Below are 21,848 nucleotides of genomic sequence, written 5' to 3'. Positions count from 1 at the left end.
ATCAAATAATTTCTAGTTAGGAGTTTAGTGTTTTTGTGTTCTTCAGATATGTGTATCACTGTAACAATAAAAAAAACTTTTCAATTCAAAAAAATTGTTGATTTTCCTGAGATTTTATTCTGCGGTTTTTGATAATGACTCATATAAATAACGATATTTTCCCTCTATTTTCTTCGTGTTACTTGTTCATGTAGTGTTGTGTTTTAATGTGAGTTTCTGCTCTCAATTTTCAAATGCGCAATTACCTCTTGCTTTTATTATCTGTACTCAGTTATTTAGACTATGGATGTGACACATGAATACATTTCTTTGCAATGTGTTTGATGTTCAAAGAAAAATTCAACACTTTAACTTCTACGTAAAGTATTCTGAAATTGTTATTGATTCACAAAATTCTGGATGATTCAAGCAGAATTGTTATTTATAACAAGCAAAACTACATGTATGTACAAAAAGACAACAGTTTATTCAGACTTGAACTAAGTTGATTTTGATTGGCCAATAGCAAAGCTGACCAGTGAGACCTTGGTAGTACTGCAGGGCATTGCAGTGCAGATAATTTTTTTAATTGGGTATATTTAGTTAACTTTTTAGTGTCGTATATATTCATTCTTCGTATGTTTCTTTTTTTTTTATTTTTGTTAATTTCCTAAAATTTAAATAATAATACTTTCCTCATAAAAGTTTGGCAATCAAATGATATCCCTTTGAAAGACGTAAACACAACGGCCATGACTTTCCTCTTTTCGTATGCAAATGGTCAGTCAACATTAACGAGAAGCAAGCTTATATACTTTATCAGAATTTAGGTTCAATAATTGCAAGACAAGCTTCAGTAACGGTATTGTCATGTATTGTAACGTTTACGTGACACGTTCAAGTGAGCTTCTGTGACAAACACTGTTAAGTAAGAGTCTGGAAAATGTTGCTTTTTCTTTTTATTTAGGGGTAAATATCATTAAAGGAATATTTGATTGTATTGAAAATGCATTACCCGGAAAGTATGCTGGATACAACCTTAAATCCATGTTTAAGTAGATGCTGTCAAAAGACAATAATACCTGTCTCTTAATGTACTCATCTTCATAACTGGATAACAAATGAAGAAGCCACAATAATTCTATAAATTGCAAAAAAGTCCATTGTCAACTCAGAGTAAAAAGCGAAAGTCTGAAACCAAATTGTACATCTGACATTCCCACATAACTGACTTATTCCAAATTATGATTATATTGGGCCTATCGAAAAAATTTTGGCCTCCATGGTGAAAATCAAAATTCTGAAACCTTATTGCTTACCATCTATAGTACACTACCAATCATCATTCAAAAAGATGATTTGGCTACTGCAAAAAATACGAGGAGTTCAGAGAACCAGGTTTTTGTAGAAAAATGTCTTTTTACGACCTCCCCTCCACCAATCGTTCCCTAAGGTGAAAAACTTAATTCCTAAACCTTAAGGACAGATGATACAAACAAAAAAATGGATGCCTGGATTGGTATATATTTCAAAACCTGTTTTGATTGTAAATGATGCAAATAATAAATTTCTAAAATATTAAGGAATTGTAAACTTTCTATGATGTTCAAAATTCTACCTTTTTGCAACCATCCTTATTATTCTATACAACATTTTATCACTATAAATCCCATTGTTGTAAAACTTTGAATGAAAAATGAATATCTGTGCGGTTAAACTTATTCATTTTACTTATATAAACATGACTTAAGTTGTTATTTTCAAGATTTTTGATAAAAGTTTGTATCATCTGTCCTTAATGCACATTTACAGGACACTCCCAATAATATTTCAAAATTTGAATGTACTTCGAAAAATGTAAGAATAATTCAGGGAACCAGGTTTTTGTAGATAAAACCACACTTTTTAACCCCAGTCGCCCCTGGGTAAAAATTGAAACCTTATTACACATCTTTAGGACACTCCCAGTCATATTCCAAAATATGAATGGGCTGCTGCGAAAAATGTAAGAGGAGATAGAGAAGAGGAGAATTTTTAATAGAAAACATTTTTTACCCCCTTTAAGTTATGGCCATCAGGGTGAATGCTCAAGACACCATCAATCATATTCCAAAAGATCAGTTGGCTACTGCTTAAAGTGAAAGAGTAGTTTGAGAGAGGTGATAGTGTAACAGACGGACGGACCAGGATAGCAACAATATACCCGAACTTTCATTAGAATGTGTGTGTGTAGAATTACACGTGCATCGATTATTGTCTTCAATGAAAAAACAAATAAAAATTCTCTTTTCATTTCCAATATCATTTCTCATATCAATTGCGCCCCGTTATTAGCAGACCTTTTTTTGTATTCATATGAAGCAGAATTTGTCCAAAATCTTGTACGTGAAAAGAAGAAAACACTTGCTGTGGCCTTCAACTCATAATCTTGTGTTTTATATGCAATAATCTTGTGATTTACATTGAATATTGATAAAAAGATTATATTTGATTATAAATCACAAGATTATCGAATATGAATCACAAGTTTTTGCTTATAAATGACAAGTTTTCAAAGACGAATATCAGCTTTTCGCATATGAATCATAATTTAGTTTATCAATATAAGTCACAATATTATCAAAAATGAATAACAAGTTTTTGTAAAAGAATAACAGGACTTTGAATATCAATCACAATTAAGTTTTATGAAATATAAAGCAAGATTTATATTTTAATGCAACGTTTTTCACACCATATTTGACACACATATACTACCCGTTTTTGTGCTTAAAATTTGTGCCACTGAAAATTCAAAATTCGCCTATTAATTTTTTGCATTGATTTTTCAACTAAGACGAATTGGGACACAAGAATAGCGTGATTTAAATCTTGATTTTTTTTTGTTTTTTGTTTATAAAGGGGTTCACGACAATTTTGAAAGCTGCCTCTTTGAAACGAAATCTTGTGTATATTATTCTTGAACAACAATTTTCTTGTACGTCTATAGGTTTCTTTTGTTTCAGGGGGTGTGGGTACAGATTTAACAAAAAATGAAATACACATTGAGTCTGATTTTGTTAATTTTTTGCGAAAGCAATGTAAAGCATGACTGTGAAACTTGTTGCCCATGGGCTTTTTAATTACTAATTCAACGTTATACCGTCATGATTTCTAATGTCATTTTCATCGATAATCATGTTCAGAAAATGAAATAAAAATAGTTGAAAATATGTAATTAAAATGCAATTTGTCGTTTTGATTGTATTTTAAAAATTAAAAGAATTTTAAAAAATTAAGTAAAAGTAAATTTTCAGAAGAAAAGCCTATATAACGACTAGTTTTTCATCCTAGAGGTTTACCGAACTTTTGTGAGCTGTTTGTGATGCCATGATTTCGATTTTAAATAATTATGCTTATATAAATTATCATATCAAATTGGTATATGTATACGTTTAGGGAGTTCAGGGATTCTTACTATAAATCTTAATTTTTATTAAAAAATAATTCCAAAGCATAGATTATTATAATTAAAATTTTAGTATGACAAGATAATTTAATAAACTTAAAGTTAAAATGTTCATATTAATATAAGTAATGCTTCTTTATCACTTTGGCATACGCGGTAAACATCAAAAGACTGAAAGTTAATTTGACGAAAAAATCCTCATCAGCTACTTATTTAGGCATGAATCGTTTTTTTCTTTTTGCTCACCCAAGTCAATGGTTAAAAAAAAATACCTGTTTGATTGAAGTATCATCTAAGCGTTTGCTTTACAGACTTCTGGTTATTCTGACAGAGGGGCAAAATTTAACCAAACTTGCCATAAAACATTACTAAGCATAAAATACTGGGATAATTTTAAACACAACTTTTTTTTTCAGGAATCAGCTTTATATAAATTTATTTATGTTCATATAGATAATTTGAATGATGTCTGCCAGAGTAGGTGTAGAAATTTTGTAAGATTTTGTAAGAATGTCATGTGTGCAAACGTTTTTATAGATTATGTAGAAAATGGTACAAAGTTGCATATTTTAACACCAAAGAAAATCTACGATTTCTTTATATTTTAGGAATTTATTATTTATGTCATTTCTATCCAAATCAGTCAAAAAATTGACATCAATTGATGCACCAATTTTTTTCTTTGCGATATCCTTTAAATTCGTTTTGCCGGTTTGTTTGTTTATTGTTTAACGTCCCTCTCGAGAATTTAAATTAGTAATTCCCTTAAAAATGGGCCAATTTAAAACTTGGCAAATAGTTCCATAATTCTACTCCAAAATTACAGAATTACAAAGAATGGAAAAGGTAGGTAAAACTATTTGTCCATGTCACTTTGTGGGTGCGACGAAAAATGATTTTAAAACAACTTAAAACAGTTTTACATTTTTATTATAAAAACATTAAGTAGTAACATACTTATAAAATCTTAATTAAGAGCACCTGCCGTTGACATATAGAAAGATAAAATTTTGTCAAATTTAAAATGACAAGTTATTTTAAAAGCTAGCATGTTCAAGGTGAACATCCACAGTCCTGGCAGACATCACATATGTTGGAATTCTTCAGACTCTGAGATTGGTAAAACTTCGTCACTTGGTTTGCTACAAAAAAAAATAACATAAGAATTATTTTACAGAAAAAACCTGATAAAACCAAGATACGCACATAACGATGTTGTTGCCAAACATGGACTTTTTTGAGAACGAAAAATGTAATCTACTTTACCTGGTTCATAGTAATCATAGATTCTGATTGGTGCAGGCTGTGTTTTGGCGACCAATCCTGTTCGGAACATATCCACAACAATGCATGTTGGAGCAGTGGAAATCTGAAAAGCATAAAATGTGTTAAAGTAGCATTCATTTCTCTATAAGTTGAAGAATATGCCACAATTCAAGTGTCATGTTTTTAGAATTGTACAAATAAATGAATAGAATTTAATCTAACTTCATAAGTACTAATTTTATATCTTTCCAGCAAAACAATAATTTAAACTCATGCTGTATTTTGCTAAAATAATTACTATTCTTACTAATCTTAATTTAATATGCAGATAATTAACTAACCTCATCTAAGTAAAGAATGATCTTTTTGTTCTCCGTTTCTACTTTTTTCAGTGTAGGTAATTGAGTGATGCTCTCCAGATCCACCTCGAATCCTGTGGGAATTCCAATCTCCTGAACAGTCATTCCACTGGCACCGACCTTCAACCAGCTGACAAAGGTGAAAAAAATAATTGTTAATTTGTAATATAAAATGAGTTCAATAAGGAGAAATAACTTCTGCACTTCATTAACTAGGAATTAAGTCTTACTGAGCACATGTTTCAATCTGTATAGCATCCAAGGTGTCCTTAACTAAAGTGACTGTCATATCAAAAGATGGTTCCTGGATTTCTTGTTCAACATTGAAGAAAACAGACACCTTAAATGACAATAAAATTCTTAGCTCATAATTGCTTATATTGTTCAGACCTTATGAATTGTGTCTAAAAATAGTGATTTAATAGGTCGTAGAAAATCATTAAGCAATTGCTTTAAAACTGTTTTTATGAAAGTAAATTTCAAACTTCTTGGAGTCACAAAGTTATTAAGAATATGTACCTCAACCAGTCCCATTCCATGCCCTGTGGCAGAGACGGTGACAGAACTGGGTATAGATGGCAACTGTACAAAAAGATGCAAAGATTATGAAATTATAATTGTCATATGAGACCACAGCTCGGGTACATTTACATGAACATACTAGCTCAAAAAATATCAATTTTCTCCTCTTTATTATAATTTTTTTCAGATTTGAAGCTTTAATTTTTTTTAATTAAAATAACTTTTAAGTATATAAAACTAAGTGTACGATGACTGAGATATACCCCGGTAGTTTCAAGGACAAAAGACTTTTGTAAAGGTCAGATGAGCTATGTATGAATTTGTAGATCATTATAAGTGGAACACTTAGTGGCATAACAACAATGTTCTGATTCTACCTCTACTGACTGAAGAAGGAGGGCATTCTTAGCATTGACAGAAAACTGGTGAGAGAAAGTCCCGGATGTCACTGTCATCTGGATGTCAAAGTTGTTGGAGTAAGCCATTTTGGCAAACTCAGAAAGGGCCTGGAGAGCTAACACAGTGTCCTGTAAAGAATTGTAAAAAGTCAGAAGTTCGTAAGTGTTTTGAAGTTATTAATTTGATCAGTAACTAACCTCACTTTGATTTTGGAATAAGTAGATTGACTGTATTTCAATGAATAGGCAAATACCTGTGTGGACCCAAATCCTCCATAGGGATTCCTTTGAGAGGTAATCCACTTCATGACGGGTAGCCCATCTGTGAATTGGTTGTTGGCCGCATACACCAACAGTGCATATGACGTCATTTCAATGTCGATAGGATTAGATTGTTTATGTGGTGGGGACCAGTAGTGGTGAGAGTTTGTCTGAGTCTGGACCTTGTGCCAGTGCTTCATGCCATCTTTTAAAGATACGATAATTTCACAAACATTATCACAAAATTCCCTTGAATACATTATAATTGTTCAAGGAACAGGTAGAATTAAGCAATATATATACACTGTATACACATGATATAGTTATACATGCAAATAATGTGTATAAAAGTGTATAAATTATACGTATTTTTTTTTTGAGTTGAATTCACTGTTGCATAGCTATGTTGATGATAGCATTACCTTTCACAACAGCATCGTTGTTAAGGCGAGAGAATGTTGATGCAGCAGAATGTGATTTTGCCAAAGCCAAACTGTAACTGACAATGGAAAGAGCATAATCATCTGTTAGCGTCGACACCTGTCCTTCCAGATAGGTCATAGCTTTCTGACTAGCAGACTGGATTCTCTGGGCCACACCCTAATGTTAGAGTTAAGAATTCACATTGAATGCTTTTAAGTAGCATTTAAATGCATGTGTACCATGTATTCTTGAAAATACATTATGTGCACTTGTGACTAACCATGCAACAGAAAGTGAAACTTACTCCTTTAAGATCATTGTTTTCCAGCAGAGAGATTAGCACAAATGCAGTAAGACCGGGACCAGAAGCGGATCCTCCCTGTTGAATATAATACAGTATGAACAAGAAGAAACATGGAAAATATTTGGAACAACTGAAGGATATGAAAAAAAGAAGCCATGAAAGAAAATTGGAATTAAGCATACTTTTGTCCTTTGAATAATTTTTAAAAAAGTGTGGTCATTATCCTGATATGTTTGTTTTTGAAGGAAGGTATGCTACCTGCATGTCCTTGTGAATGACACGGCCAGGTTCTGGGAATGATCCATCAGCATTCTGTCTGCTAATCATCCAGTCAATGGCTCTCTGAAGGGTTTCATCATCAATGAAGATATGAGCCTTTGCCTGATGGAAGGACTTTGCAACGAAAGCTGTCAACCTTTGAAAATACAAGGTTTTAAAAGAAACACATGAGCAAGTTCAACTTAAACTTTTCTTTGCAAAAGCTTGATTTTAAAGAGACACATACCACATGCTGCCAGAGTTATCTCTGTCCCCAAAAGCACTGAAAGAGCCATCTTTGTGTTGGAATGTTAATTCTCTCTGATATCCTGCAAGGTAAAACAACAATTGAAAGGCAAAAATAAAATAATTTTAAAAACAAAATCAGAAGAGAACCACCAATGAAAGCTTAAAACATAGAAAATAAGTTATGAATGTATATTACCCTTTTCCATAAATCCAAAAGCCTTGTCTTCAATATCGGCGGACAGCTGGTGGGTTGCAGAAAGATAATTTGTTACAAAAACATCAGGTGCAAATCCTAACATAGTCTGTTCACCACATCCATAAGGCATTTTTAGAAGTTTATCCAAATTGTTAACAGTTGGTCCCATCAAGTCACCTATACAACATAATTTATTTTTTAAAATTTCATGATATCCATATCTTGATAATGTGCTTAATTCATTTATAAAGTTCTTACCAATGGCTGTGACTCTCACATGTTGTGATCCAGCAACCACAGATGCTGGAAGTGAAATTGGTACAGTTTTGGTGAAGGTATTTGTATCCTTAAGGTCAATCAGAATTGGTGTGTTGTATTCCTTTGGAACTCCTTCAGGCTGAAAATACAATTGTAAACTTTCTACTACATTTCTTTCAAATATGTACATCAAATATGTACAAAAGAGAATACTTATTTGATGTCCACACACTAAATTGTGAAATAATATAATTTGACAAACTGAAATCCTGTCCTTCATCAGTCAGAGTTCATGAAAAATACTAGTATATGTAGTGGTAATACACAGTTGCATAACTCTGAAGATGCTTTTAGTTAATACAATCTTTCTGAAACCTCAGGAGAAGGCAGGTTGGATTTGGCATAGTTGTCTGTTTTTGTAGCTGTTCTTCTGTTCATAAAATATCTAACTGGACATATATTTTAAACTCTTAATTTGAATGGGTTCAGTTTAGTAATTTGTTGCTCATAACCATATTTTGACTAAGGATTATGCTCACAACTTAATGACCTAAAGGACACTGTAAACTGTCATAACTTAGACTCAAGGTTATATCTCAAAGGTCAAAGTCATGGGTTTATAGTGAAGACAAGGGGTATAATTTGGGCAATGGCGAGATATCTGTTTGATAAAAAGAAAACAAAACAAAAAAAGTAAAACCAATTTCAGCTTCTACTAATCACTTTCTCCTGATGCCATCAGTAGTGATGGCAAGGGGTATAAATGGGAAGGATATCCATTTTTACTTAAAAAAGAGAGAAAGAAAAACAAAATCCTGTTACCTCTACCAATAGCTGTCTCCTGACACCATCAGCAGCCAATGTAGATTGGGCCTTGACAGTAAGATCGACCATTCCCAGTCCAGCAGGAACAATGGGGAAGAACACAGATTTTGCTTGTCCAGAGGGAACCTGGCAATAGGCTTTACTTTGAACCATTGTGGATCTTGACATATTTATTACAAATTAAACGTTCGTGCATTTTATTTAGCGCCGTTCTCACTGATTTTATCGTTAATTCAAGTAATTCACATTAATATATAATTAAAACAAGTACATATAGAAAATATGCTCCAAATGCGCTAAATGATTATAACAATAATCAGTGGATAAGGAAGATTGCGCTAAATTTTTAGTGCGCTAATTTGTGTATTTTTACAGGATACATAATTTTGGATACAGAAAATCTTAATTCTAATTGTGGGGTTTTATACTTACATGAACAGTTGCAGTTTGTTTTAGGGATACGTAGGTTGGGTTATTGCTGGCGTCCATCACGATGCTGCGGAAATCATCGTTCTTCTCCAGTGTCACCACCACCTGAATACAGCACCAAAAATTAACCCTCATATGTGTAAGTACTCATATCTTTATTGTTCAAGGGGAAATGATGAAACTATGCTAACCGCGTTTGGAGAATCAAAATTATTTTTTTTTATCATGAAGTTCCACGCAGAATATTTTTCATTGTACAAATAAATTGAAATAGATAATAAAAGAAACGCATATAATTATAATGAGTGTTTACATCGGTGTCTTGGCTGAGGTAGTTGAAGACATTAGCTTGGAGGACTAGTTGTTCACCACGGACCACGGAGTAGGGCAGGTTCAGACTGACAAAGAACGGCTTGAAAGCCTCGATCTACAATCATAAAAAAATCTTTGTTACAACAAATTTGATTTGCTACAAGATTTCCATTCGATGTTTGTGGAAACTTATCTTAGAAAGCCACAAGAACAACAATACTGATGCTAAACATACAATTGTACATGGAAAATCATTATGGATTATTATGTGGCCTTTGGATCAAAGATTTGTCACTTATCATTGTTTGCATCTTAAATATCGCTCTATACCAAGCAAGGACGCTTGACTTTAAATAAATCTAATTTTGAATATCATTTTTTTCGAAGAATAAAAAAAGTTAGAAACCGTTATGGTCAAAACTTATCCACAAAAACTTTAATGCGTTTGATCAGAGAAGTACTCGGTAGCACATACATAAAATATTCCCAAAAGTCATAACATTTAGAATAAAGTTTTGCAAACAATTGCAAAATTTTACCTTTGATGCATACCATTTTTGTTTTAAATGAAGACCCTACCTTAGCAGTAGTGTCTGCAATACCGAGACCTGATGCACTGTTGATGGCGAAAGCGCTGGCAATCCAAGATGTGATTGTATCTGGGACTGTGGTAGAAATCTGAACCTGGCCGTTAGATCTGTTGCACAGGATTGGAAATGGAGATTTAGAATCGAAGTTCGTTTTTAGTTAACATTAAACCATATTTATGATATTGTATTTAAGAATTTATACGTGTTTGCTAATATAAGACTGTATTTAAAAACTCCGAATATTTTCAATATAAGAGACATGGATGTTTAATTATTTTTGCTTATTATATTTGCTTTTGACGTATTACCTATCATTTAATAATTATCACTTTAGTGAAGAAATATTTAAATATTTGGTTGAAGCAACTAGCCAGCATAATGGTGATACAATAAGGAAGCAAGCTGATCAGATACACAGTATGCAGCAAAAGTATCAATATGAAAATATTCTAAAAGAAGAAAGAAATAGTTGGTAACAAAAGCTACAAAGAGATTTGCTTTGGAACATCTTCAAAAACAGGTACTCAAGAAACGTAAGAGATGGACACAGGAAGGTTCTCAAATTTAAAATGCTCAGAGCCAAAGTAGTAGCATCCAGGCAACGTCAGGGGTACAGAGTCAATTCGTTGCCGTTGGAGCCCTGACAAATTTCATTCGTACTTTGATATCTTTGTTTGGTACCTTAAATGACTTGGTACTTACATGTAAGCTATGAAGTACCTCGATATATATGTCTGGTACCTTAATTAGTACATGAAGTGGTGCGATGTTTATGTCCGGTATATAGAATATGTTGGTACTTAAATGTCGACGCTTAGTGTTAAAGTACTTTTATATGTATCTTTAGTGCCTTTATCAACAGATAATGAACAGTTGACGTTTAATATTAGTGCTGAAATTAATTTCAATTTAAAAAAAAATAAAATATTTTTTTTTTAAATCCTTAAAAACTGGGGCATGGTTATATCGGTCTCGGAGAACAGCAATACAAAAAGGAATTATTTCCTTTGCGTTTTTTTTTTTTTTTTTTTTTTTGGATACATCTTAGTGGCATTGAACCTACAGGAAAATTAAAGAGTTACGTTCATTGCACAATAAATAATTTCACTAAATACTAGCGAACACATTTACTCAAATATACAAAGGCGATGCCTATAATTTACCCCGTAGAAGCATTAGTCCACAACCAAGTCTCTGGAAAAACATTTCGAATGTGTTCAATGCTTTTCAGTGGGCCTACAGACTGAGGTACTGGAGCGATATGAGATTTTTCTGGGATTGGTGCTAATCCATTTACTGCCGCCATAGGTTTCATCCAAATATGAGGATCCACTGACCAAAGAGCGAATTTAAGAATTACAGATTTTCGTTTATATTTACATGCATCATCCACTACTTTCACAAATATAACTATCCGAGTTTCCATTATTATGCTCCACGATCCTTATTTTTGAGTTAACTCAATGATATAAAAAAATATTTACCATAAAGAAAAACCGTATTTAAAAAAATGAGCATGACACATTGTGTTCTCCCTTTTGGAAAGAGAATGTTATTGTGATTTAAAATATACTTTGGTATCTAACTGATTTGAAAAAATATACAGTGTATGCAGACATTCTTTAATAAACTTCAATTGCAAAAAAGAACAAAAAAAAAAAGATTATAAAGTTTGTAGATGCGTCAGAAGTAAGTGGTACCCGAAAGGGCCTAACCTTGTGTCTTGAATCATTCCTTTGATAAAAAAATTTTTCTGAGCAAAAATATGGTTGACATTCATTTTATGTTATCAGCGAATTGTAGGATTTTTTTGTAAAAATGTTCTTAAATGTTCCTATGAACCCTTTTTTTCAAAGAGACTTGAAATGATATGCAAATGACCGTAGATGTTACAAGAATTTCCTCCCTCATTGCATCACGTCATTAAATCGTGGAATGAAAGACAGAGTAGCATATTTCATGCGGTTTAAATAAACTAAATGCTGGTGCTATATAATTTCCCGACACATATTTATACCCGGTGCTAGAGTTTGTCCAAAGCCATGTCTCGGGAAAAACGTGTCGAGTATGCTCGACTTGTTTCAGATTTTGGGTACCACTTGCAGAGAATGGAACAGCTGCGCCAGTACCAGTCCCAAAACCGGCGCCACCGCCAACACCTGTCGCGGTTCCCCCGAAAGCCATACCGCACATAGGACAGTCTATTACTGAAAATATCCATATATCTGTATTTGCTAACTTGCCATCTTCAAAAAACCTTTCATTTAGCCTCAGTTTTTGGTACTTGGGAGGACCTTACTTTTTTCTTGGACCACTCATTTGATTAAAAATTAATCTAACCTAGCTAAAAATAATTTTTGCATTTAATGTAATTACCTAATTGAATTTTTTATTTCCTGCAAAAAACATATTAAACGTCACTGCTTATTATTTTTTTTTCTAAACATGGACCCTTCGGCTGAAATGAAACACGGATGACTGCATATTCTAGATCTATTTCCCTCCTTGTTGTATCATGACGTTAAATCACACACAGAATGAAAGGCAGAGTAGCATTTTTATATGGTTTAAATAAACTAAGTGCTTATGCAAAAGAAATTTCCGACGTATTTATACCCGGTGCTAGAGTTTGTCCAAAGCCATGTCTCAGGAAAAACGTGTCGAGTACGCTCGACCTGTTTCAAATTCTGGGTACCACTTGCAGGGAATGGAACGGCTGCGCCAGTACCAGACCCAAAACCGGCGCCACCACCAACACCTGTCGCGGTTCCTCCGACAGCCATGTCACACATAGGACAGTCTATTATTGAAAATACCCTAAACTCTTTATTTGATAAATAAGCATTTTCCAGAAACCTTGCATTTATAGATAGCCTCAGTGTTTCAAAGCAGATATAAAGAAAATTTTGTAACATATATCTTCCTTGAATCTGCTTTTGTGAGATATTTTGTCTTTCAAGTTACAAACAAACTTTCCGAGAATTTTTCAACGGTGGAACTTCCACACACTACATTTAAACTAAAGATACCGAGGATATTGACCACAGAATGATTCCAACTTCCAGAATTACTAGGTAGAAGCTAAGCTCAGTATATTGATTTCAACCGCCATCTCTCTCTCTCTGTTGAAACTAAACTACATCTGAGCTGAAATTAAGAAGCAATATAATATATTGAGTAAATCAATTATCACTTCATTACGTCATTGTGAGTATTTCATTAACTGATCGACGAAGGAACAGGAAATATTTTTTTTTGTTTTTATCTGAAGGACAGTCATCGGAGAGATATCACATACAGGTATGTAAAAAGTTTTAAGCGTACTAACAGATTATTGTCACCTTAAGTCGGGGGGAATTATTACTATTATTCCATTTAATATTAATTGTCTTTTAGATGAGCATGAAAAGTGAAGATAACGAACGCTGTTCATGCTCAAAAGCCCGTTTAAACTATATAAATTGTGAGCAGAGCTAAAAAAGACCTCTAAAACAAAGATGGGATCAGGAACCATGAAGTAAGCATCCCCTGTCGACCGGTCACACATGAAACTTCATAGTTATAATAATCATCAAGTGTAGTTGTGTGTGTGCATTCGAATTGGCCAGCATTACCAACGAAACGGAGGAAGATCAGTTTGGGGTGACAGAAGCAATGGAGTGCAATTACAAAGTTTCTAGATAATGTTGCATACCGGTAATGCACTAAAAGCTAGCATGGTGTCTGGGAATACAAATAATACAAAACTAGCAGAGTCTGCCTATCTGATATGGCTCGCAAAAATTTTAGACACAAAAATTTGCTGAAATTTGTCTAATGTGACTCTACTGAAATCGCTTGAATTTACAATATTAAAAGCTATAAACAGATATTGTGAATATTTTATATATACAGGAATTTGACTACATTGTGTGCATCATAACTTTATAAGATATATAAAGCTATATAGAATGCACTTCTAAGCTACCCAGCGGTGGCATTGGTCCATAACCAGGTCTCGGGAAAAACACTTCTAACACGACCAACTTCTTTAAGCTGGGGACCGGAAGATGCAGCATTCGGGACTGCCATTCCCGGTGCCATACCATGTGACATTGCAGCCATTGGAGCTAACCCACCACCAAACGCCATTTCAGGGTAAATCACTTTTGAATGAAGTAATAATTAAAAGTAAATATCAATGAGAACAACATAAATTTTAAACTAGAGGTACAGTTAGCACTGAGCTCACAAAATGAAACCTACGCATCAATATTTTTATAATGGCAAAGTCCATGTTCAGCTATGGGAGACCCGAAATAATTGTCCGATCAAAAAGTAAAATAGGAGGTCCCAATGACACTATGTAATAACGACTCCTTGAAAGTATCCTTAAATTTTATTCAGTGGTATAGGAGGAGATGGGTACCCCTCAATATTATAACAAGAGTCCCAGGGGCCACATCGCTCACCTGAGCACTATGGCTAGGAAAAAGCAGAAATCACTTCAATCTTGAAAGGTTGAAAAGTTTAAATATAAAAGTGGTTAGGGGGGGGGGGTGTCATGAATTGAACAAATTTGAATCTACATTATCTGAGGATGCTTCCATTTAAATATGACCAATCATGGCTTTGCTGTTCTTGAGTAGAAGATTTTTAAAGATTTAACCTATGTATTCCTATGTAAAACTTTGATCACCCATTGTGGCCCCACCCGACCCCCAGGGGTCATGTTTGAACAAACTTGAATGTACACTATCTAAGAATGCTTCCATATAAATATGACCAATCATGGCTTTGCTATTCTTAACAAATAGTTTTTTTTAAAGATTTTTACTATGTGTTCCTATGTAAAACTTTGATCGGCCATTGTGGCCCCACCCGACCCCCAGGGGTCATGATTCGAACAAATTTGTATGTACACTATCTGAGGATGCTACCATATAAATATGACCAATCATGGCTCTGCTATTCTTAACAAATAGTTTTTTTTAAGATTTTTACTATGTGTTCCTATGTAAAACTTTGATCGCCCATTGTGGACCCACCTGACCCCCGGGGGTCATGATTTGAACAAATTTGAATGTACACTATCTGAGGATGCTTCCATGTAAATGTGACCAATCATGGCTTTGCTGTTCTTGAGAAGAAGATTTTTGAAGATTTTCCCATATATTCCCATGTAAAACTTTGATCGCCCATTGTGGACCCATCCGACCCCCGGGGGTCATGATTTGAACAAATTTGAATGTACACTATCTGAGGATGCTTCCATGTAAATGTGACCAATCATGGCTTTGCTGTTCTTGAGAAGAAGATTTTTGAAGATTTTCCCATATATTCCTATGTAAAACTTTGATCGCCCATTGTGGCCCCACCCGACCCCCGGGGGTCATGAGTTGAAGAAACTTGAATCTACACTACCTGAGGATGCTACCATATAAATATGACCAATCATGGCTTTGTTGTTCTTGAGAAGAAGATTTTTAAAGATTTTTTCCTATATATTCCTATGTAAAACTTTGATCACCCATTGTGGCCCCACCCGACCCCCGGGGGTCATGATTTGAACAAATTTGAATCTACACTACCTGAGGATGCTTCCATGTAAATATGACCAATTATGGCTTTGCTGTTCTTGAGAAGAAGATTTTTAAAGATTTTTTCCTATATATTCCTATGTAAAATTTTGATCGCCCATTGTGGCCCCAACCGACCCCCGGGGGTCATGATTTGAACAAACTTGAATCTATACTACCTGAGGATGCTTCCTTGTAAATATGACCAATTATGGCTTTGCTGTTCTTGAGAAGAAGATTTTTAAAGATTTTTTCCTATATATTCATATGTAAAACTTTGATCGCCCATTGTGGCCCCACCCGACCCCCGGGGGTCATGATTTGAACAAACTTGAATCTACACTACCTGAGGATGCTTCCATGTAAATATGACCAATTATGGCTTTGCTGTTCTTGAGAAGAAGATTTTTAAAGATTTTTTCCTATATATTCCTATGTAAAATTTTGATCGCCCATTGTGGCCCCACCCGACCCCCGGGGGTCATGATTTGAACAAACTTGAATCTATACTACCTGAGGATGCTACCATATAAATATGACCAATCATGGCTTTGCTGTTCTTGAGAAGAAGATTTTTAAAGATTTTTCCTGTATATTTCCTATGTAAAACTTTGATCGCCCATTGCGGCCCCACCCTACCCCCGGGGTTCATGATTTGAACAAACTTGAATCTACACTACCTGAGGATGCTTCCACATAAGTTTCATGTTTTCAAGCACAGTGGTTCTTGAGAAGAAGATTTTTTAATGATGCCATTAATTTTTCACAAATTCTCAATTATCTCCCCTTGGAAGAAGGCGTGGCCCTTCATTTGAACAAACTTGAATCTCCTTTACCCAAGGATACTTTGTGGCAAGTTTGGTTGAAATTGGCCCAGTGGTTCTTGAGAAGAAGTCGAAAATGTGAAAAGTTTACAGACGGACAGACGGACAGACAGACGGACAGACGGACTACAGACAAAATGTGATCAGAAAAGCTCACTTGAGCCTTCGGCTCAGGTGAGCTAAAAAGGAATGGCATTGTCTGTTTCGCTACTGGAAACCCGAAATAAGTGTCCGATCAAAAAGTAAAATAGGAGGTGCACAATAGCACTATGTAACAAAGATTCTGTGAGTCTCATTAAATTTTATTCAGTGGTATAAGAGGAGTTGCGAATAAGACGTGTACCCCAAAGCGAACGGATAGCCCACACTATACATCCCCGCTTTTCAAGCTGGGGGTATAAAACATGTATATTAGACACTTGATCTTTCAGTTGGAGAAATTTACATTCAGTTGTAAATATCGGGAAGTTAACACACTTAAGGTTCAAAGAGTTATCAAAGAGAAACCAGTTGGGAATGTACAATACAAATTGATATCGATCGATATCTTTTTATTTTAAAAGTTACGTCAGTGAGTAACTTTTCGACGTCTGGAAGACTGCCTGAGCTACAGGTATGCTCTAATCAATGCGTCAAGCAATTCAGTAATCAAGCAATAAAAGTTATGATGAACCTAGGAAGATTATTAACCACATTACATGTATTTTATTATCCCACTGTCTCTCTATCATATTTTCTATTTACAATACAAATGTGTGGTCAATTATACTGCAGATTTTTAATGAAGAATAGAAAACATATCAGCTTAAAATTTTATTAACATGCATAATGTATTACTTTAATTTGTGAAATCTTAATTTCAAGAGAAACAGTTCGTTGCAATAAGTTATATCTCCGCAATTAATGAATTAAAGTCACTGTTACTTTAATAATTTTTCATCATATTAATAAATGATTTAGTGTCTCTTTATTCTCCGAAAAGTAAGTCAAACTTATTAGGCATTTTTATATCTATCCAAGAAAATTGTCACTTTTACGGAAAATTCAATTTTAGTGAGTAGATGAAATTTCTCCCTTGAAACAGCACTTCTGTCAGTACAATAGATAAGATCGGCAGCCAAAAAAAAGTGTATTTGTTTTTTTTCTAAATATTTGTGATGCATCTAGCATTAGTTTCAGTTGCATTCATAAAGATACCCTGTGGAGACGTTGCTCCATAGCCAAGTCTCGGGAAAGACACTTCGAACGCGACCAACGCCTTTGAGCTGGGAAGTTTGATCTATGCCATTCGTGACTGGCATTCCAAACAGGGCTGTTGTGTAAATCACTTTAAAAAAAATATAAAAAAAATTTCCATTATAAAATAATTTAATTCTGAATTTAAAACGCCATTTGATTGGATAAAAAATTTACTTTATATCGTATAAATTGGGTTGCCTACGTCACGACTTGCTTCAAAAACGTATCGATCCGCCTGACGTTATATTTAAATTTTATACAATTTGAAGTAATTTTTTAAGAGAAATCATCTTTTTTCTTACACTAAAGGAATAGAAATTAAATTATAAGGAATGAAATTAATAGCTACCCAATTTATACGGTACAAAGTGGGTTGGAACAGTTTACGCTTTTTTATAAACCGCTTCGCGGTTTATAAAGCGTAAATTGCCCAAACCCTTTTTATTCCGTATAAATTGGGTAGCTATTAAATTCATTCCTTAAATCAACGCATTGATTGGTAAACAAAATTACTACAGAACTTGAAAGTAACAAGTTTCAATCATGTAGACCGAATTTTAGATTTCACGAGCAATAATAAGAATTAAAGGAATGTTTCTTCAACTTTATTCAAAAAACACACATTTAAAATTAGTTCCTGAATACACAATAAATGGAATTCTGAAATGAGCCTCAATATTGCGAATTATAATTTAGAATTTAATTCGAATTTGCTTTGCTTGGCGTTCATACGGGGTTAATGCGAAGTAATTAGATGCGCATTAAATTAATTCGAATTTAGATAATTCGCTTAAGATCGACGAAGGCGGTACTAAATAAATGTGAAAAGGATCAAATGGATTTTTTCGATCTATTGACCAAAAAATTTTGAGAAAAAAATCAACACTGTAATTTTTTTTAAAATAGAATTATTTTCAATTATACCAAAAAAAAAAAAAAAAAAAAAAAAAAAAATCAAATTTGTCAACTTTCACATATTTCATTTTTCATGTTTATAGAAATTTAGTTATTTAAATGCACAAATACCCGGTTACACATTTTTAAATTCTTTATGATAAAATTATTGGCATTTTCTTAAAAAAGCATGATTGCAAGTATGCTCATGAATAAAGTTAACGTATATTTTTTTTAAACTGTGAATAGCATTCATTACCCATAACCCCACCCCGACACCGAATCATTTGAATATTTGTAGACTTTCATGGAACAGAAGAAGCATGGAGTAGAATTAGACACATATGCTGTTGATTATAATGGCGAACCTAACCCAAATAATAAATAATATAGTGAGCAGAGGAACTTCTTCCTATAAACAGCATTTAAGACAGTATATGAAGATGTAAGAAATAGGACCAGAAACATACAAAGCATAATTGCATGATCTATTTCCAAAATATTCTGTAATTCTGTATAGTAATCTAAAATCAGCGTCAAGTTGCATTTATATAAAGATGCCCTGTGGAGGAATTGACCCACAGCCAAGTTTCGGGAAAGGCACTTCGAACGCGACTAATGTCTTTAAGCTGGGAAATTGGAATTACACCATCTGTGACTACCTTTGCATATACTTCCGTTGCAGGCATGAGCACTTTTAAATAAACCAAACTTTTTGAGTGCATTAAATATACACTAGGCGTGTGATTAACCCTTTCTGTGCTAAAGTTTGTTACACCATTAAGTAATGACAACGTACTTGTAATTGGAATTACTAGTCTTTCAAAATAGCTCTCATACTATGCATATATATGTGTATTAAGTTTCAACTATATCGATTGACTTTTAAATCTCCCGAGGAATAATCAGTGTAAAAGAATTTTTTTTAAATTTTTTTTTATACAAACAAGTCAAGCTATGCTCTAAGAAAAGAAAACTGAAACACACATCTAATTATAAATATCTCAAATACAGAGACTTCTGAAATGAGCCTCGATAATCCGACTTTTTTTAAAATTCAAAATAACAATCAATAATATAAAATACAATAGTTTGATGTGATTTTGCTCGTAAAGCTTTGTTCCCCTAGCATTAAGTTTTAGTATTACTATACACTAAACACTCAATTTTGCATCCTTTTTTTCCGAATGCAATGATAAAGAAAAATACAAATGCAAGATATCCTTTCACAATAATTGAAGAATGCACTTTAATGGATCTTGTTTTCAAGTAAATTTGAGACCTGATGCAAGAAAGCAACTTTACTCATATAAGTGAGAAGTATTTTATTTCGTTTACACCCTTCTCAAAAAAATCAAACAAACAACAACAAACAGACAAACAAAAAACAACCTTAGCAAACAGACAATTGTAATACTCCACGTAAGTGAAATTCTTAGCATTAATGTATGAGTATAAAAATGCTGAAAAATCCATCGAGACTTCTATGAGTTGCAATTTCTAGCTCAACGTTCTTTTGCAACAGCTGCCGGATTGCAACATCTGTCTACGACTAGGTCTTGGAAGCACCGAAGTAAGGACTTGGCATTAAGTATTATTACTCCGAGGGATTTATCTTATTTCTGTTTCAGTCACAAATTGGAATGTTAGGACTCTGGTTGTCTCATTCAATCAAAGCTGAAAAGACCACCAAAGAATAACTAGCTATAGATGACGTCAAAGCGCACGCTCCTACTTGTATTAAAATATTCCGAAGCGCATCATTGTAAACCAGCAAACCAGCAGTTTATGTTTTAGTAAATCAGATGCTGACAATAGGGGAAAGAAGTTTATTGCATGTTCAGAAAGTTTACGACAAAAAATTTCTCTCTCAGATGAGAAAATATAAGCTGCAATTCAGCACTGAAAATTAATAAGCTACATGTATATAGATTTAATTTTTGTCTATATGCACTTTATATATATATCATCAAGATTACGAAGATGAGATTCACGATCGATTGTACAATCTAGCAATAGCAAAAATCATTCAACCTAATCAAGGGTTTGAGAATACAAGGTGTGCTTTAAAAGATCGTAAATTTATGAACATAATTAAATTTTTAAAAAAATCATTGTGGTCCTCATATATCTCTACAACCTTCACGGTAACTCTGTCGATAGACCGCTCGCTCCGTGATCGGAAGGTCGTTTGTTCGAATCAAGGCCGCGACTGACCTAAGTCGATAAAAAATAGGTAGCAACTGTTCCTTCGCCAAGCGCTTGGCACTTTGAAGTGAAAGTTGCGGGTCTTTCGGATGAGACCTTAAAAACCGAGCCCCCGTGTCACTGTAGGCGTTGGCACGAGAAAGAACCATCACTGCTCAATGACCCTGAGTGCCCAGTAAAGGTCTAAATTTGAAGCACATCACCGGTATATGGTGACGTCTCTATATGAGTGAAAAATTCTCGAACGGGACGTAAAACAAAAACAACAATCAATCATATATCTCTACAAGTTATTCTGCGGAGAATATGAAGGAAATCAGGGTGGGGAAAACTATTAAAAGCGTTTTAATATTTCAAAGCTTTGATTTCTAGCTCTACTAAAATATTACACAATAAGTTAGGTACCCAGTGGAGCAATTTGACCACAGCCACGTTTCTGGGAAAACATTTCGAATATGTTCCACTGATTTAAGTGGCTGGGAACTAGATCCTGTCGCTGTCCCAGTTCCCATGGCGGCGGCGGGAACCGGCATGGGCATCATTCCATCGATAGCCCCACCACCACCCATCAGAGCGTCTACAAAATCTTCCAAAAATTAAATCATGGTGTTAAATGTACATGTATCTTGGGGATAATAATTAAAAAGAAATAGGAAACCTGCACTGCAAATCTAGATTGAATTCTTATATTTGCGTTTTAAAGATTTTGTGAAGTAAATATCACCCACTTGATAAAAAAGACATATCAAAGTTGCCTGGTAGCAGTTTAAATCAAGAGTAGGTAGCCTCGTGCAAATTGCAAGGGAAAAAATTAAAACTTTTTTATTCTGTTCCTTTTTCAAACTATTTCATAGTTTTATGAACTTTTTATGCATTCTGTGTATTTGACCCGCACATAAACAAGAAATGATACCACCACTAAGGCTAGGGTGCCGAAGCTCTAAAGTCTTTCAAAGGATTAGATTATTAAAAGGAATAGGATATGTTCCCACCGTTCCACATAATTATCTTATGTAGAAAAATCTTATCCATGCAATCACACATACAT

At 33.9% G+C, this 21,848-nt stretch overlaps 1 protein-coding gene across 1 annotated transcript in view; it reads right to left on the bottom strand.

Annotated features, from left to right (window-relative positions):
* Window positions 1-4,341: 4,341 nt before the first annotated feature.
* The window catches only part of LOC133196801 (CD109 antigen-like), a 31,584-nt gene continuing 14,077 nt past the window's right edge, over window positions 4,342-21,848 (bottom strand). Inside the window, exons 17-34 of the mRNA XM_061332658.1 lie at window positions 21,206-21,386; window positions 10,067-10,184; window positions 9,489-9,602; window positions 9,179-9,280; window positions 8,744-8,872; window positions 7,922-8,060; window positions 7,664-7,840; window positions 7,466-7,547; window positions 7,219-7,375; window positions 6,961-7,035; window positions 6,656-6,833; window positions 6,227-6,438; window positions 5,952-6,101; window positions 5,572-5,634; window positions 5,283-5,392; window positions 5,035-5,182; window positions 4,694-4,796; window positions 4,342-4,569 (exon numbers count right to left, since the gene is read on the bottom strand). Coding sequence (XP_061188642.1) covers window positions 4,481-4,569; window positions 4,694-4,796; window positions 5,035-5,182; window positions 5,283-5,392; window positions 5,572-5,634; window positions 5,952-6,101; window positions 6,227-6,438; window positions 6,656-6,833; window positions 6,961-7,035; window positions 7,219-7,375; window positions 7,466-7,547; window positions 7,664-7,840; window positions 7,922-8,060; window positions 8,744-8,872; window positions 9,179-9,280; window positions 9,489-9,602; window positions 10,067-10,184; window positions 21,206-21,386 — 2,327 coding nt within the window. The 3' untranslated portion in view covers window positions 4,342-4,480. The remainder of the gene's footprint in view (window positions 4,570-4,693; window positions 4,797-5,034; window positions 5,183-5,282; window positions 5,393-5,571; window positions 5,635-5,951; window positions 6,102-6,226; window positions 6,439-6,655; window positions 6,834-6,960; window positions 7,036-7,218; window positions 7,376-7,465; window positions 7,548-7,663; window positions 7,841-7,921; window positions 8,061-8,743; window positions 8,873-9,178; window positions 9,281-9,488; window positions 9,603-10,066; window positions 10,185-21,205; window positions 21,387-21,848) is intronic.

This window comes from Saccostrea echinata, unplaced genomic scaffold (genome assembly GCF_033153115.1).
Source record: "Saccostrea echinata isolate AGI-Se365-2 ecotype Australia unplaced genomic scaffold, CSIRO_AGI_Sech_v1 ptg000030l, whole genome shotgun sequence".
NCBI classification, from domain to species: domain Eukaryota; kingdom Metazoa; phylum Mollusca; class Bivalvia; order Ostreida; family Ostreidae; genus Saccostrea; species Saccostrea echinata.
The sequence above is the reverse complement of the archived record's forward strand: the minus strand, read 5'-3'. Positions and strand labels throughout refer to the sequence as shown.